The 17,703-nt window shown below is 44.8% G+C and overlaps 1 protein-coding gene across 4 annotated transcripts in view; it reads left to right on the top strand.

Moving 5' to 3' along the window:
* Positions 1-17,703, top strand: part of GRIA1 (glutamate ionotropic receptor AMPA type subunit 1) — a 322,608-nt gene that overhangs the window by 264,183 nt on the left and 40,722 nt on the right. For all 4 annotated transcript variants that reach the window (XM_062189705.1, XM_062189704.1, XM_062189703.1 and 1 more), the window contains one exon: positions 13,187-13,385. In XM_062189705.1, coding sequence (XP_062045689.1) covers positions 13,187-13,385 — 199 coding nt within the window. The remainder of the gene's footprint in view (positions 1-13,186; positions 13,386-17,703) is intronic.

Here is a 17,703-nt window from a genome sequence, read left to right as displayed (position 1 = left end):
TTTAAAAGAAACAGTTTTATTATTTTAATTTTATGCAATAACTTGTGCTATGACAACTGTTTTGCAGAGCAAAGATTCTTAGGGAACATGATTTTATGACTACATAAAAATTATGGATATTATATCTGGATACCATTTCCTCAAAAACAGGTGCTTCTGAAGTTTTGGAAATCAGTTTTTTGACTCAGAGAATAAATGATTCCTTGTGCAATCATATTTTTGCTATTAATTAAGAGATCTTTTCCTTTATAGATAGCTCAGAGGAAAGCATTGCAAACTGCCCATTTATGGAATTTCATGTTTACTCAACAAATACTGAGATGGTATTAAGTCTAGAGACTTATGAAGATATCTAAAAATCCCATACTGGTTTATTTAGTGTGGTGGTAACCACATATACATGCAGACCACGCGGCAGTACGGGCAAGAAAAGTACACCACGTCAGAGAACAGAGAAGTAAAACAGGAAGGAGCAGCCAGGCAGGCTTCTTGGAGAAGGCAGTCTTTGCAGCTGGACAGTCAGTCACTAAATCCGGAGTTCATGCTCTAATGTCAGAGGCTCTATTTGACCCGGTCTTCACCTCACCCTTCAGTCCACCCAATCACCCTGAACACTCAGTTTTTTCCTGCCTCAGAAGCGTTGCCCCTCCTGTTCACTCTACAGCATGTTCCTCCACATTTCTCATCCAACTCAATTATTTTCAACCTTCAGCTCTCAGCTTAAATTCTGCAGCACTTCAGAAAAAGTTCACAGAAGGTGGAATTAAAAATGAGCTGATTTCAGTGCAAAAAAAAAAAAATGAAATCCATGCCTAGTCTATTTTGTAACACACATCTACCATGAACTTTCTGAAGACCTTTCATATCAACCTTCAGAAAGACTTTCATTCACTGCCCTGTCTGTACAGATCCCTCTTTCCTTTTCCTGTCTCCCTGTCACCCACCAAATTAATTTTGGGGGAAAAATTATATTTATTGACTTACAGGGAAATAAACCGCTCTTATTATCTTCATTCTACACATGAAACATCAGAAACTCATAAAGGCTAGGTCACTTCACCAACATTACACAGCCAGAGCTGCTGGAATTTGAACCTGAAGTTGGATGACTCCACAATCCATAACCACTATGTTCTGACATTTCTGCATATTATGAAATGTTTAGGTATTCATGAGTTCTTAATCAGGGCCATATGGGATGCTGGGGTCTGTAATCTGCTTTTGATCCTTAACATCATATGGTAAACTTCCCATGGCACTTTTCATTTCTGGATAGCAGTAACTGCTTCTACCACAGATCTACTCTGATCCAGGTATCCTGTATGGCAGCTCCTGTTCACAACAACTCTTTTAGGTTGTTCTCATAATTATCCCCATCTCATAGAGAGATGAAAGCAAGACCCAGCATGGAAAGCCAATACACTGTGGAAAAATATGTCCTACATGAAGGATCTGTGTGAACGGGACCCTAGTGGAAAGAAGTGGCCATCAAAGAAGGATGTACTTTTCTCTGAAAGGAGGAGAGAACTTTACTTTGCTTGTGGCCTTGTCTAAATATTGATGGAGATTGTGTACTCAAAAGGCTTTTATAGCCTAGGCAGCACATGTCAAGAGCCTTGGGTGTCACTGACATCATACATAAGAGTGATAACTGTTAGATTAACAACAGGAGTCACTGTGCACTAACTTCCTTAACAAATTGTACCATGAGTGTTAACTATAAAGCTTGTTCTCAGTTTTTAGCTGTGTGTGTGTGTATGTGCATGTGCAAATTGTTGAAATCTTTACTTAGCATAGAGTTGGTCTTCTGTGTAGAAAGTTAATTGAAAATGAATCTTAATGGAGAATGGGACTAGGAAGTGGAGAGGGAGGAGGAAGAGGGGTGGGAGTCTGGGGAGTCTGGGTATGGTGGGAAGAATCACTGTATTCCTAAAGCTGTAATTATGAAATTTGTACCCATTAAATAAAACATTTATTTGGGAAATAAAGAAAAAAAAAGAAAGTGGGCCCAGAAACATGAAATTACTTTCCCCAAATCACAGAAATAATAAATTGCAGAGGTTGGAGTAGGAGGTCCGTCCAACTTCTGACATCCCACTTTGTAATTCTCCTCACTGCCTTAGAAAGAGCTGAATGTTCCTTGAAGAAAGGATTGGGGGATTGCTGGATGAGGATGTTCCCTGCCTCTGAGAGATGTCCCTCTGTCAGCTTGGGATGTGTCAAAGAGAAATGCAGAGTGAGCAGGGGCCTGAGTATGGTGAAAACGTGCCTTTCAAATAAATACAAATAATCTACACAAACTTTAAATAAAACAAAAAAGAAAAATTAGTAACAAGTATCTTCTGCAGTGTCCAGCTCAAAGCCAGGACTCAGAGAATGCTGGTTGCTCATGTGGTTAATAAATGTTGGACAAAGTGAAACCACTGCTTTTTCACATTTTCACATTCTTGTCCTATCTCTGCACCATAGCACAGGCTGATCTTGCTACAGAAAACACTTTCTTTCTATCAGAATGCTCAAAACCAATCTACACTCCATAGGCAGTTAAATGACACCTCTTACATGAAACCTTTCCAAAATTTTCTCAAGAGGGTGTGGCATGTCCTACCACTGGTCTTCCTAAGCATTTCATCAGTGATGACCTGGGCTGTTCACTGCAACACAAGCATCATTTCTGCCTTTGTGGGGTCACATCTCTTTTATTAAGTTGATTCCCTTGAGAAGATACCACTTAGGTCTTTTCTTTTCTTTTTTTTTTTTTTTTTTTTTTTGGACAGGCAGAGTGGACAGTGAGAGAGAGAGAGACAGAGAGAAAGGTCTTCCTTTGCCGTTGGTTCACCCTCCAATGGCTGCTGTGGCCAGCACACCGCGCTGATCGGAAGCCAGGAGCCAGGTGCTTCTCCTGGTCTCCCATGGGGTGCAGGGCCCAAGGACTTGGGCTATCCTCCACTGCACTCCCAGGCCACAGCAGAGAGCTGGCCTGGAAGAGGGGCAACTGGGACAGAATCCGGTGCCCCAACCGGGACTAGAACCCGGTGTGCCGGCGCCACAGGCAGAGGATTAGCCTATTGAGCCACGGCGCCAGCCCACTTAGGTATTTTCCATCATGCCTTAGTGCGTATCTGTGTAATCGTTCATCTATGCAGTTCATGTTCCCTGCGCACCTACTATGTATTAGGTGCTGTGCATGATGCTGAGGGTACACAGTTGAATGACATTGTTTAGATCCCTGCTTTTGCTGAATTCACACATTAGTGGAGGGAGACAGGTAATAAATAGAAAACTCAATGCCTATGTAATTATTTAAAGATCACTGAGACTATGACAAGAGCTATGAAAAAAGGAAACAACATGAGAAAGAGATGGTAGTTGAGGCAACAATACTTAGAGAGGGCCATGTGAGGAGGGGATATTTACATGCAAGACTGAAGGACAGAAAGAGGCTGGTCTGGAACAATATCAGAGAAGGGAATTTCAGGCACAGGTAACAATAATTACAGGAAATAATCACCAGGAAATGAATCTGCAAACAACCAGTGATCTTGAAAGAAAAGCCCGAGCCCCACACAGGAGCCACAACCCTGGCCCACACCTTTGTTCCAGTCTCATGAGACCCTGCACAGGGTCTCCAAGCACCCCAACCCAGGTAGGTTCTGAACTTCGAGACCGATGAGGCTGTGGCACAACAATGGAGGGACAGACAATACAGCTGAGGAAAGATGAAGGCTGGGCCACGGAAGGTCTCGTAGGCCTTGGTAGAACATTTGCTCTCCATTTTCTGAGTGTGGCAGATTTTAAGTGAGGTGGGGAACAACATGATCCTATTTGAAGTTTTTAAAGTGCCATCTGGCTGTTATGTGGACAGAGTTTGTACCATGACAAGAGAAGAAGCAAAGAAACGTGGTCTGAGGGTCAAGTATCCAGAGTGGCACCTGTGATGCTGGGGGAGAATGATTATATTTGGTGTACTGTTAACTGGGAAATGGGAGACAAGTCAGAAATGGCTTGGTGGTGACTGCTTTGAATGGCAGGGTAGACAGTTGTATCACTGTCAAGAATGAAGACGATGGAGAGGGACACATTTGGTTGTATTTATTTGGGGCTTTGGGATGGGCATTCATTGAGAATTTTCTTCTGGATATTTCAGGTTTAAGGTATCAAAAAGGCAGTTATAGATAGGCATTTGGAGAACAGAAGAGGAGATGGAAACTGGAGACTTTGGGAGTTACTAGCATCTGTGTGTAAGACATAGGACTGAAGGTCCTCTAGGGCAGACTGCAGAGAGATATGGGAGGAGGGCTGAGGCTGAGCTCTGGGCACAGCAACAGTTCAAGGACAAGCTGGAAGAAGGAACTGGCAAAGGAGGCTAAGGACAACCAACCTACAAGGCAGGAGAAGACCAGGAAGAGTGGAGGTACACCTAGAAACTAAGAGGAGGGTTTCCAGAGTCATCATCATCTCCACCACCATCACAACAGGTGACATATTGATCTACCCTCTGTGTTGTATGTGATACAACTCACTGAATTCTCACAAGAAGTGAGTGGAGTTCATTATCCCTCTTTATTGGGTATGGAAACTGAGGCTTATGGTGGAGAGAAAGAAGGAAGGGAAGAAGGGTCTACATCCATTCCTTTGCAAATTATACCCACACTATACTCCAATACTCTACCTAAGTGGGGGGAAAAATAGGAACAAAATACCATTTCTCTTTGAAACACTGGCCCTGCAGATGGACTAGAACAGTATACCAGCTTACAAAGTACTGGAGTCTTTCCAACCCCAGTTTCCCACCCCTGGAACTCACCACCGGAGTCCGGGGTCCCGCCCAGCTGGAGTGCTGGAACACAGTGACCAGCAGCTGGGCAATTAGTGACTCACTCCAGCTCTGTCAGGGAAGTGCTGAGTGATTTGTAGCTGGTGACAAATGGGATGATTTGCCTCCCAGATGCAGCATCTCGGATGAAGTGGCCTCATCAGTGGAATTGTTGCATTTGGCCAGAGCTAATTACCCCGGTCCAGGAGCCCTGATGCCTGATACCAAGTGAGGCTCTCTGAACGTAGCTTAGCCCAGTAATTACCCAAGATGGACTTTTTCTCCCAGTAATTTAGAGGCAGGCCATCTGAGCCTATGCCTTCATGCCTCTGTTTCCATTACTTTTTAAAAATAGCCATTTGAAGCAGAGGACAAAGAGAAAGAGGTTGCACTCCAGTGACCTCTCGAGCTCAGTTGGATGAAGGCACACAGTCTCAGCTGGGTGAAGGCACGCAGAAAGTGTCCCTTCTCTCCCCTTCCTCTTGGGGAGGACAGGACGTGCATTAGAAATAAAAAATGTTCATGCTCCACTCCTTGTCAGAGATGTACTGGAGAGGAAGTGGCTAGGATCCAAAGCAGGCTGTTATTTTTTTTTTTCTGACAGGCAGAGTTAGACTGTGAGAGAGACAGAGACAGAGACAGAGAGAAAGGTCTTCCTTCCGTTGGTTCACCCCCTAAATGGCTGCTACAGCCAGCGCGCTATGCTGATCTAAAGCCAGGAGCCAGGTACTTCCTCCTGGTCTCCCATGCAGGTGCAGGACCCAAGCACTTGGGCCATCCTCCACTGCCCTCCTGGGCCACAGCAGAGAGCTGGACTGGAAGAGGAGCAACTGAGACAGAACTGGCGCCCCAACCAGGACTATAACCTGGAATACCGGCGCTGCAGGCGGAGGATTAGCCTAGTGAGCCGTGGCGCCGGCCAAAAGCAGACTGTTATTTAATAATGTTCCACTCCCCATACAGACCCCAAGTGTCTGCCCTCACGATGGCCTGTTACCATGGAGGATCTGTGCCTTCTACCCCTCCACCTCTTCCATTTTAATCCCTGTCTCCTGAGCCTTCTCCCAACCCTGCACCTATTCTGTTGGTGATCCTACTCATACTTCAAATCTTGGCTGGTGCCGAGTCTCAATAGGCTAATCCTCTGGCTGTGGAGCAAGCACCCCAGATTCTAGTCCCGGTTGGGGCGCCGGATTCTGTTCCGGTTGCTCCTCTTCCAGTCCAGCTCTCTGCTGTGACCCAGGAGTGCATTGGAGGATGGCCCAAGTCCTTGGGCCCTGCACCCACATGAGAGACCAGGAGAAGCACCTGGCTCCTGGCTTCGGATCAGTGTGATGCACCACCGGCCGCAGCGACCATTAAGGGGTGAACCAACGGCAAAGGAAGACCTTTCTCTCTGTCTCTCTCTCTCACTGTCCACTCTGCCTGTCAAAAGAAAAAAAAAAAATCTTAGCATGGTGTCTCCTCCCCCGCTAACTTTCTCTGACCTCTACCAGGACAGTAATAGCAAATCCTTCTATGTTCCCTTGCTATTACTTTCTTACTTTTCACATAATTAAGACAGTATACTATTTATTGTCTGATATTCTTATAGATAGTGATGATGGCTTAAATGGGAGCTCACTGCAAGCAGCCTTCAAAACATTCACAGCAATTGCATCTTGTGAAAAAAATTGCATACATTCAAAAACTTTCTGCACCAAAATAAGCTTATTAGTTATTTCCATTTCCCATCAACTTTTTGAAGTGCCATCATATGTGTTAGTTACTGTGCTAAGAAATTTACAGAGAAGCCGGGCTGTGTGATCACAAAGCACATGTTTTAATCACTAGGCTGCACTGCCTTCCCAGCTCTCCATCAGACTCTGCTCAGGAAAGGGAAAGACCATGATGTATTCACTTTATCTGCATAACGACCAACAGGGCTTGCAATTAAAGAAATGCTTGCAAAATAAATGAAAAAAATAGTGTGGTATTGAAAGTCTTAAGATTTCTGTCTCCTAGTTTCTTCAGTCACATACAAACCTACATACTACTTTACAGTATGTAATTTTACAGGTGTAATTAAAGTTCCAAGTTACTGGACTTTAAGACACAGACATTACAACTGGGCCTGGACCACTCAAGTAAACCCTGTAAAAGCAGGGAATTATCTCTGGGCAGTGGAAATCCCAGAGATTCCAATAGAGGGATCTGACACACTTCACAGACTCAGAGATGGAGAGGGTCAGGCAGACAGGAATGCAGGCAGTCTCCAGAGGCTGACAGCAGTCCTGGCTGAGACTCAGCAAGAAATGAATCTGCAAACAACCAGTGATCTGGAAAGAAAAGCTCCAGCCCCACACAGCGGCCACACCCTGGCCAACACCTTGGTTCCAGCCTGAGAGGCTCCACCCACCCCAATCCAGCATTCTGGCCTAGAGAACTGTGAGATAATATATATGTGTTGTTAGGAGCTGCTCAGTTTGTGGCCATTTGTTACACAGCAATAGGAAACAGGTACAAGCACGTTTCCAATTCTGTGGAGGTGTAGGTGGTCAGACTGCTGACCAATGTTCCAAGGAGCTTTAAAGAAGTCAGCATTGGCTGAGGCTACACCATGGAGGAGTCATGGGTTGGGGAAGTCTGGACCCATGCATCACCCAGACTCAGGAATAGAATGTGGTGAGGGTGGTGGTGTTCCCCAGTGGCTAGAGTGCTGAATAAGGAAAATGAAATTCCAGTTTCTACTCCTATTGCTTCCCTGTGTGATTGTAAGTAAGTCATTCAAGTCTCAGAGCCTCAGTTCTTCTATCTGTAAGATGGGGAAATTCATATACCTTCCATCCATTTCATGAGATTGTACATGAGATTAAAATAATGAGTCCAATGGGCCATGAAATTGTGGTCAATTCTAGAGAAATATGGGTAGTCCGGGGGGCTTTAGGAAAAGCAAAAGTAATGAAACTCAGGTGACAAGGCAGATCTCCAAGGGCCTTGGGTCACAGCTGTTTTTTTTTTTTTAACTAAGAAAAAGGGTGCTTTTCCCTGTGGCTCCCTGGAAAAATCACTATCATCATAAAAACAATGCCTTGGGTTTCAAAAGCACTTTTCTTTTTTTTTTTTTTCATTAATTAAACTTTTATTTAATGAATATAAATTTCCAAAGTACAGCTTATGGGTTACAATGGCTTTCCCCCTCCCATAACTTCCCTCCCACCCACAACCCTCCCCTCTCCCGCCCCCTCTCCCCTTCCATTCACATCAAGATTAATTTTCAATTCTCTGTATATACAGAAGATCAGTTTAGTATATATAGGTAACGATTTCAACAGTTTGCCCCCATATAGCAACACAAAGTGAAAAAAATACTGTTGGAGTACTAGTTATAGCATTAAATAACAGTGTACAGCACATTAAAGACAGAGATCCTACATAATATTTTTTTAAAAAATTAATTAATTTTCTATGCCATTTCCAATTTAACATCAGGTTTTTTTTTTCATTTCCAATTATCTTTATGTACAGAAGATCGATTCAGTATATAATTAGTAAAGATCACATCAGTTTGTACCCACACAGAAACACAAAGTGCAAAAATACTGTTTCAGTACTAGTTATAGCATCACCGCACATTAGACAACACATTAAGGACAGATCCCACATGGGATGTAAGTATACAGTGACTCCTGTTGCTGACTTAACAATTTGACACTCCTGTTCATGGCGTCAGTAATCTCCCTAGGCTCTAGTCATGAGTTGCCAGGGCTATGGAAGCCTTTAGAGTTCGCTGACTTTGATCTTATTCCGATAGGGTCATAGTCAAAGTGGAAGTTCTCTCCTCCCTTCAGAGAAAGGTACCTCCTTCTTTGATGGCCCCGTTCTTTCCACTGGGATCTCACTCACAGAGATCTTTCATTTAGGTCTTCTTCTTTTTTTTCTTTTCCATGGTATCTTGGCTTTCCATGCCTACAATACTCTCATGGGCTCTTCCGCCAGATCCGAATGCCTTAAGGGCTGACTCTGAGGCCAGAGTGTTGTTTAGGATATCTGCCATTCTATGAGTCTGCTGTGTATCCCGCTTCCCATGTTGGATCCTTCTCTCCCCCTTCAAAAGCACTTTTCAAAGTGCTTTCCCCTGTACCACTTTAAGTCTAGCTGCCTGAATCAGTTAAAGGGAAGAAAAGAAAAAAAAAAGACTAGAAGTCTTTCTTGCACTGAAAGTTTTGCTTTCTCATCATGAAGCAGGGGAAGTCTCACCCATCATAACAGAGCAGGAAGATGGGGTTCCAACTGGGCAGGTGAGTTGGCAAGGTTACGAGACTGGTCAGTGAAAGGACCAAGGCTCTTGTTCCTAGGCCTGGCCTTTAATGACTCCAGAAGCACTGGATAAACCAGCTCCCCTGTACCATGACTGAACTAAAGGTGGGGAGTGTAGCCTCACATTCCAGTTTCTGTCTTATGAACCAGAGCAAATGAAACATCTGAATTGTATGACATTTTTCAATAACCTCTTCCTCCAGCTCTCCAGTTACTCCACGATGACACTTATGGGCTGTTAAGCAGCTAGACTGCTTCTCCAGTACCTTCATTAAGTAGGTGGGGATGTGGTTAATAATGTGCAGGGTAAGCTACTTGCAATACCCAGCAGATATATATTAATTAAGAGAGGACAGCAAGAAGGAACCTGAGGCCTGAAACTTTCTTGGGAAGCCTTTGAGCTTCACTAAATAATATTCAACTTGGGATATCTTAGCTGGATCTGTCAGTTCACTAATGTAGGACAAAGAGGCAGCCTCCCTGAACACTTGGTTTGATGCCACGATTCCAGACCCCAGATCATAAGTAGCATGGATTCTCCTGGTCCTGACAAGTCATCCCAGTCTCTAGAACCTGAGCAAATGGAGCCACCAAGTCAGAAGACAAGCAATATTCTTGTCTTCTAATATTCTTCTTCCTATAGCTGTTCATTCTTTATTGAGGGCCTACTCAGTGCCAGGGGCCAGAGATACAACACTACATAAAAGAGGTAAAAGGTTCCTTTACTCTCATTGAACCTAGGGTCTAAGGGAACACAGACAGTCAAACAATCAAACAGATGTCAGGTTTCAACTGCCCAGAGAGCTATATGGTGCCCTATTCTTATATTTGAATGTTGAAAATGTGATGATTAGGATGGGGTCTGCAGGATGAGTAGGCATTGATGCATCAATGGAAAGAGCAGCCTGTGATAAGGGTAGGAGTCTTTTGAACGTGAGGGATCAAAAACCAGCATGACCAGAGGATGTAGAGTGTATGATTGGATGGCATTGCAAGAGTGAGCCAGGGGCCAGATCACATAGGGCCGCAAGGGTCACCAAAGAGTCTGAATTTTGTTCCAAGAGTTAAGAAGAATGCTTTGATGGGTTTTAAGCAGGAAAGCAACATGATGCAATTAATGATTTTCAAAAGATCACTCAGGCTACCTTGTGGGGAACCTATTAAGCCAGGGAGCAAGGGAATAGGGGGCCGAACAGAAGCAAGAAGTCCAGTTCAGATACTACTGTGGTCATCCAAACTTGAGAAAGGAGCTGCAGCATCAAACGGCCTTGATACTTGTGTCTGCCACCTCTTAAAGTTATCTGAAAATTAGGAGATGTTCATTCTAACTGTATGCTCACCCCGAGGTGTTGGGGGAGTGATTTAGCCTCCACATATGTATTTTTCTCAACTTCTTAATGGAAGCTGTATATCCTGGTCTACCTATTTATGATTTCAAATCATAGAATCTCAGAGATGGAAAGAGTATGAGAGGCCATAGCTATGCCCTGGCACCACATGACGCTTAATGCCTCCTCTTGTGCCTTAGAATTGTATCCCCAGCACTAGGCACCCTGAGAGGGGAAGATTAGCTACCAAGTACAATGTCTCTCTGTGTGGATCACCACTTGTACTTTCAGAAATAGGAAATTTCTCTCATTTCCAGCATAGCCACCTCAATGCTGCACCACCCTACCCACCAAAAATATCTTCCTCATATTTAGTTAGTGTTTGTTTTCCTGGAACTTTGGCCATTTGCTCCTAATTCAGGTCACATGATATGAGTCTCATGCCAACACTCTAGTGAATGTGTATCTACAAGCCTTTTCTTCTTGTTAAATGTTCCTTCTTCCTGAGATTTCACAAATAAGACCACTGTAAGAAAATAATGAAGGATAGAATTGAAAGGGAGAGAATGATCCTGTGGGGGAAGCAGGACACACAGCAGACTCATAGAATGCCAAACGCCCAAAACAGCACTCCGGCCTCAGAATCAACCCTTGGGGCATTCGGATCTGGCTAAAAGGCCCATGAGAGTCTCACAAGCATGGAAAGCCATGGCACAGTGGCAAAAACAATGTAAATGAAAGATCCTGGTGAACAAGACCCCAGCAGAAGGAACAGGCCATCAAGGAGAGAGGCGCCTTTCTCTGAAAGGAGAAAGGAACCTCCACTGTGATATGGCCTTGACTAAACAAGTTCAGAGTCGGTGAACTCAAGGGGCTTCCATAGCCTAGACAGCCCATAGCAAGAGCCTCGGGTGATTGCTGACGTTATAAATAAGAGTGCCAATTGTTAAATCAACAACGGGAGTCACTGGGTACATTCTCCCCACGTAGGATCTCTGTCCTTAATGTGTTTTACTATGAAACTTAAAAACAACACTACTAGTCGAACAATACCCTATACCTTGTGACGTTGTGTGAGGGCAGCCTGTTGAAATCCTTGCTTAGTATATACTAAGTTGAACTTCTGTATATGAAGGTAATTGAAAATGAAACTCGATGAAGGGCAGGATGGGAAAGGGAGTGGGAGTGAGGAGGGCGGTGGGAGGGAGGGAGGTGGGGGGAGGTGGGCGGAAAGCCATAACAATACAAAAGATGCACTTTGTAAATTCACATTTATTAAATAATAAAAAAAAAAGTTCCTTCTTCTTATAGCTGTTCATAGCCATTCTCCATTCTCCTGGTCTCAACACCTTGAACAATTTCCCCTCTCTTATTTTTTCTGTTAATATGAAGCATCTGGGAGCATTTTTTTTCCACATAACAAGCAATAACAAATATTTGTTGGATTTCCTGGAGTGAGCATTGTCTGCCAACAATGAAAAGCAATCTCCAAGAAACTGAGACAAAGGGAAGTGCAAATGATGGTAGGAATAACCCAGAAAGGGTCAAAGGGTTTTTAAAGCAGTATGAAACAATAGAGTGACCAGCAGGCCTGGGTACTGTAGCAGATTCACAGTGTGGTTTGAGACTCATGAGTTCCTTTACTTGTAAAACTCATGGATTGGATTGGTGCTCTCTCCAGTTGCTAAATGTTAGGCCTCAGCTAATCACTGTCACTTTTTGAAGGCTCTGAGCTTGAAGCTGTCAGAACACATATTAGAAAAGGCTTAAAGAGACAGTAGCTCCAGGATGACACTTTCTTAGTAAATTGAGTGGGCTGGAAAGAGAAATGGAATGCAAATAACTTTATCACTGTACGATTCTGTATGGTTTGATGCTATATCTGTCTACCACATAAAACCACCCCACATAACATCCAAATTACCTGTAGTATCTTTGGGAAGCCTGTGACTTGAAAAACTCCAGCCAAATCAGAGAGCTCACAATGGGATCCTCAGCTGGCCATTATTTTCTTCATTGTTTTGGGCATAAGAGTAGAGATATAGGACAATAAGAAGTTCAAGGATAAGTTTCTCACCTCATGTATGATTATTATTGTCATTTTTATATATTTATTTCAGTCCAATTCTCTTTCTCTGTGATGGGGGAAGTTGGGTGGAGTAGAACTCTACCTTTACCCAACAGGGACATTACCCACAGTGGATAGAGTATGGTTGTTTTCCTTCTATTTTCAATTATCTCTTCCTTCTAGTCCACCATTATTGCCAAGAGGGCAATAATCAAACAGTGGTCTGAGTAATATTTCTGAGCCAATTTTATGTATCATGTGTGTAAATGCAATTGTGTTCATCTGCGTATGCGCAAACATTTGGTGTACATGTAACTTCATATACAAGGATCTTTTATAAGTGTTTGTGATTTCCATGGCTAAATGCTGACATATCTGTGTCTTTGTTGGCATGTGCCTCGATGTATATGCACGTGTAAAGTGAGTGTCAATACATGCCTGTGGGTTTTATCACCGCTGAGGGGCAGCAACCCCAGATCCTTCTCTGTGATAGGAATGTAATGTGGAAATGTGGAATCTCTCTGACATTTGAATTCTCACATCTTGCTGAAAGAAGAGAAGGGTGCAATAGGGTTTGACAGCCCCGCTAAAGGGTTCAGGCTGGCTCGCAGGCCCTCCCCGTAGCTGTCCGCAATCACTGTCGGTGCTCCTGATGCCTCCTCTCTTTGCCTACAGGTCTCTGTCTGGCCGCATCGTCGGTGGCGTCTGGTGGTTCTTCACCTTGATCATCATCTCCTCCTACACAGCCAACCTGGCTGCCTTCCTCACCGTGGAGAGAATGGTATCTCCCATTGAGAGTGCAGAGGACTTAGCCAAGCAGACAGAAATTGCTTATGGGACGCTGGAAGCAGGATCTACTAAGGAGTTCTTCAGGGTACGGACATCCCTTGTCCCAAGGCACTTTCACAAAAAGGAACCACTACTGTCATTAAAATGCCATTCTCATTAAAAATCATGGGATCAGAGGGAGCCAAAGCAACTACTTAACTGAGGGCAAATCAGAGAGACTCAGGTCATTCCCCAGCTTTCTATAGGCCCCTAAGAAATCTTCATGTCCATATTTGTGAAAGCGTGAAACTTAAACCTGCATTGATTTAGACCCCTTGCCGATACCATTCTATACTAACTCTCTGGGGGCTACAAAGAACAACCAATAAAATTCTTTCCCTGCCCCACAAAAACTTTGCAGTCTACTTAGCACCCATTAGAATCAGCTTAGAGGCCAGCGCCGTGGCTCAACAGGCTAATCCTCCGCCTTGCGGCGCCGGCACACGGGGTTCTAGTCCCGGTCGGGGCACCGATCCTGTCCCGGTTGCCCCTCTTCCAGGCCAGCTCTCTGCTGTGGCTAGGGAGTGCAGTGGAGGATGGCCCAAGTCCTTGGGTCCTGCACCCCATGGGAGACCAGGAGAAGCACCTGGCTCCTGCCATCGGAACAGCGCGGTGCGCCGGCCGCAGCGCGCTACCGCGGCGGCCATTGGAGGGTGAACCAACGGCAAAAGGAAGACCTTTCTCTCTGTCTCTCTCTCTCACTGTCCACTCTGCCTGTCAAAAAAAAAAAAAAGAATCAGCTTAGAAACAAGACTTAAATTTTATATTCCTGGTGCCCCTTCCTATCTCAAAGTAGGAGTTCAGTGGATGTTTCTAGACTTGATGAAAAAAAAGATAGTATACGGGGAAAAAGAAACCAGGATAGGTAATTTATTAAATAGTGTCAGGACGAAGAGAAAACGCGGGCTGCAAGTAGTGAGGTATCTTCTGGATTAGAGGCAGAGAGCAAAGAATTCAGGAACACAGGCCTCAAGGTCAGCCAGACAAAGGACCAGAAGTTGATGCCATTCTTTACTTGTCCTTGCACTTAACCTTTCTGACATCATTTTCATTCATCTATAAAATGAGGAGAATGATGTCCACCTCAAAGAGTCTTCAGGAGGTTAAAAGCGATAAGTTATCTAAAACACGAATACAGGAGGAAACAGGGAACAGAAGCTCCACTTCCCATAAAGCCATTAAGTCTTTGAGGATGTGCAGGTATTTGCAAGCCATGGTAAAGATAGGGTAGGGACTGAAGCCACACAGGTGGACCTGAATACATTACTAGATATCACAAAACCAGCTCAGCCCTGGCCATACCCCAGGATAAGGATGGAAGCCCAGAAGCAGTAAAACTGGACTTTGTTCATCCTGGGAGTTGAACAAACATCCTGAGAGTGGAATTACCATATATTGATAAAAATAATAAATAATCATGGACACTCACTGTGTTTATTCACCTTATATGAATATAAATATGAACCAGGGGCTGTACTAAGTATATCCCACATGATATCCGTTCATCCTACATGCTATCTCAGCTAATTCTCTCATTTAGAGATGACATAGAAATTGTCCAATCTGTAGATGAAGCCCAGATAAATGAAAGTCGTCACCTAAAGTGTCACAGCTAATAAGTAGCAGAAGCAGCACAGAGAGCAATACTGCCTCAGTGAAGAGAGTGCGGATCCCACACAGACCCATCCAGGTAATCACTGCAGCTGGATGGAGCAAGCCCCAGGCTCTGATATAACGTGAACAAACACAGGTCTTTTTTTTTTTTTTTTTTTTTTTTTGACAGGCAGAGTGGACAGTGAGAGAGAGAAAGGTCTTCCTTTTGCCGTTGGTTCACCCTCCAATGGCCACTGCGGTAGCGCACTGCGGTGATCCGATGGCAGGAGCCAGGTGCTTCTCCTGGTCTCCCATGGGGTGCAGGGCCCAAGCACTTGGGCCATCCTCCACTGCACTCCCTGGCCACAGCAGAGAGCTGGCCTGGAAGAGGGGCAACCGGGACAGGATCGGTGCCCCGACCAGGACTAGAACCCGGTGTGCCGGCGCCGCAAGGCGGAGGATTAGCCTAGTGAGCCGCAGCACCGGCCATAAACACAGGTCTTAAGATTAAGAACAGGCTGGCGCCGTGGCTCACTAGGCTAATCCTCTGCCTGCGGCGCCGGCACACTGGTTTCTAGTCCCAGTCGGGGCGCCAGATTCTATCCCAGTTGCCCCTCTTCCAGTCCAGCTCTCTGCTGTGGCCCGGGAGTGCATTGGAGGATGGCCCAATCTTGGGCCCTGCACCCGCATGGGAGACCAGGAGGAAGTGCCTGGCTCCTGGCTTTGGATTGGCGCAGCGCGCCGGCCCTAGCAGCCATTTGGGGAGTGAACCAACAGAAGGAAGACCTTTCTCTCTGTCTCTCTCACCGTCTAACTCTGCCTGTCAAAAAAAAAAAAAAAGATGAAGAACAAAATTTTAATCCACCTCCAAGGCCCTCATTATCCACTTGCAAAATATCAGACAGAGAAGGTCACTTGGTTAGAGCCTATCATTTTAAAGAGAGGCGTGACTTGGGTAAGCTCACCCAGTCCATTAGTAAAAAACCCACTTGTAATCTCATTATGATGGTCTGATGCCTTTAGCCTGAAACCAAAGTGTGAGAGGGGTGCCTGATGCTTGTCCAAGACCCAACCTATTTCCCAACCCCTGTTGGTGCAGTTAAGGAACTACTCAGTTTGCTTCACAAGGCTCTCCAGACACAGTCTACACAGCATGTCCTAGACCCCAAAGTATTTTCACACCCGTGGTCCTCTTTCTGTCTCACCTGTGACCTAAGGCACAAAAGGGATTATGGTGTTCATTTTGTACATAAGAAATTGAGATTCAGAGAGTTCATAATGCAGGTGTCAGCGATGGGAACCAAATCCAAGTTTCCTTGTTCCAACTCAGGTATTCTTGCCACTGAACTACACTGTCTCATGTGATGGTGTCATTAGTAAATGTGTTTTAAAAAGATCAGTAAGTTTGACATATAGGTCTGGAGACAAATCTAGTCTAACCCTACCATTTTATAGTTGGGAAAGCTTAGGCTTGGAGAAGCAAATGTTCCTGCCCTACCCAATAAGAGGCAGGATGGGCCTTAAGACTTCAAAGTGTATTTTAACACCTGTGTCAATTGACTTATTGGTGCCTCTTGTCCACATAAGCACAAAGTTAGAAAGCTGGAAACATAGTATGCTTTCTTCTGCACCCTAAGCAGGGATCCCTTAGTGGCGGCAAATGGGCTGTGGCCCATGTGCTAATTTTGATTAATTCTTAGTCACTGCCTAAAGCTCTGCATTGAGAAAGATTGTGAGGTCACATTAAGCCCTGTGTGAAATAAGTCCTTGAATGATAGCCATGTCTCCTGCATACATAAAGAAGGACAACCAGTCCCAAGGAAGACATGCATTGGACAGCCCTACCATCAAATAAAACCTGAAAAAGGGGGACACTTTTAGAATGCCTTCCTCCTGTAAAATTCTTCCTTGCACAAGGCTATACATTTTACCTATGTTCTCATGTAATCTCCATGACAACACTGTGCAGTGGACACTACTATCACCATCGGCAGAAGAGGAACCCTGATGCTCAGGAAGGTTAGGTTACTCGCCCAAAGCCCTCCAGCTAGGAATTCAGGGGTATAGAGTACACAACAAGTGAAGCAGCTGGTGGTGCTGGAAAGGTACAGGGTGCTATAAGAATACGAGGGTTTCCCTCCTGCCTCTGCCACTTACAAGTTGCATGACAGTGGACAGTCCATTGCCACACTGTGAGCTTTGTTTTCTTTACCTGTAAGAGGAGAATGCTGCTAAAATGTGTCTCAATGTGTCTCATGAGTCCCTCCACCTCTGTGACTCTGAACTCAAGAATGAGTGCGCTGGGACTGTGTGGAAGGCAGCACCACCCCTCACAAGGCAGAAGGAAGGACTAACGAGACTGCTGCCCCAGTCTGAAAATTCTGGCTTCGGTCCCTATGGCAGCCCAGAGCTTCTTGGCAGCCCCAATCTAGAGTTATTTAATCCTCCATCGACATTTTAATTAAGATGTGTGAAGGACCGTGAGAGCTGCAGATGATAGGACAGATCCAAGAACAAATACCCAGAGTATGCTTCCAGTCTCCCTGCCACTCACACTACCTTCGCATTCCTGGAGAGTACACGTTCCTGAGAGTCCTCTCTGAGTGTCTGTGAGCACAGTCTTTGCACTGGGGGCACTGGGTGAGGCTGTGAGGATGTATTAATTTTCTGCATACTGTTGCCCAGAGAGTTCTTCAGCTCTGCCTGTCAGCAGCCGCATTCCTTGCTGTGTCTGCCCTGTCAGGTCAAATTGCATCTTGCAATTGCCTGCT

Source organism: Lepus europaeus, chromosome 4 (genome assembly GCF_033115175.1).
Source record: "Lepus europaeus isolate LE1 chromosome 4, mLepTim1.pri, whole genome shotgun sequence".
In the NCBI taxonomy this organism is placed as follows: Eukaryota; Metazoa; Chordata; class Mammalia; order Lagomorpha; family Leporidae; genus Lepus; species Lepus europaeus.
The sequence above is the reverse complement of the archived record's forward strand: the minus strand, read 5'-3'. Positions and strand labels throughout refer to the sequence as shown.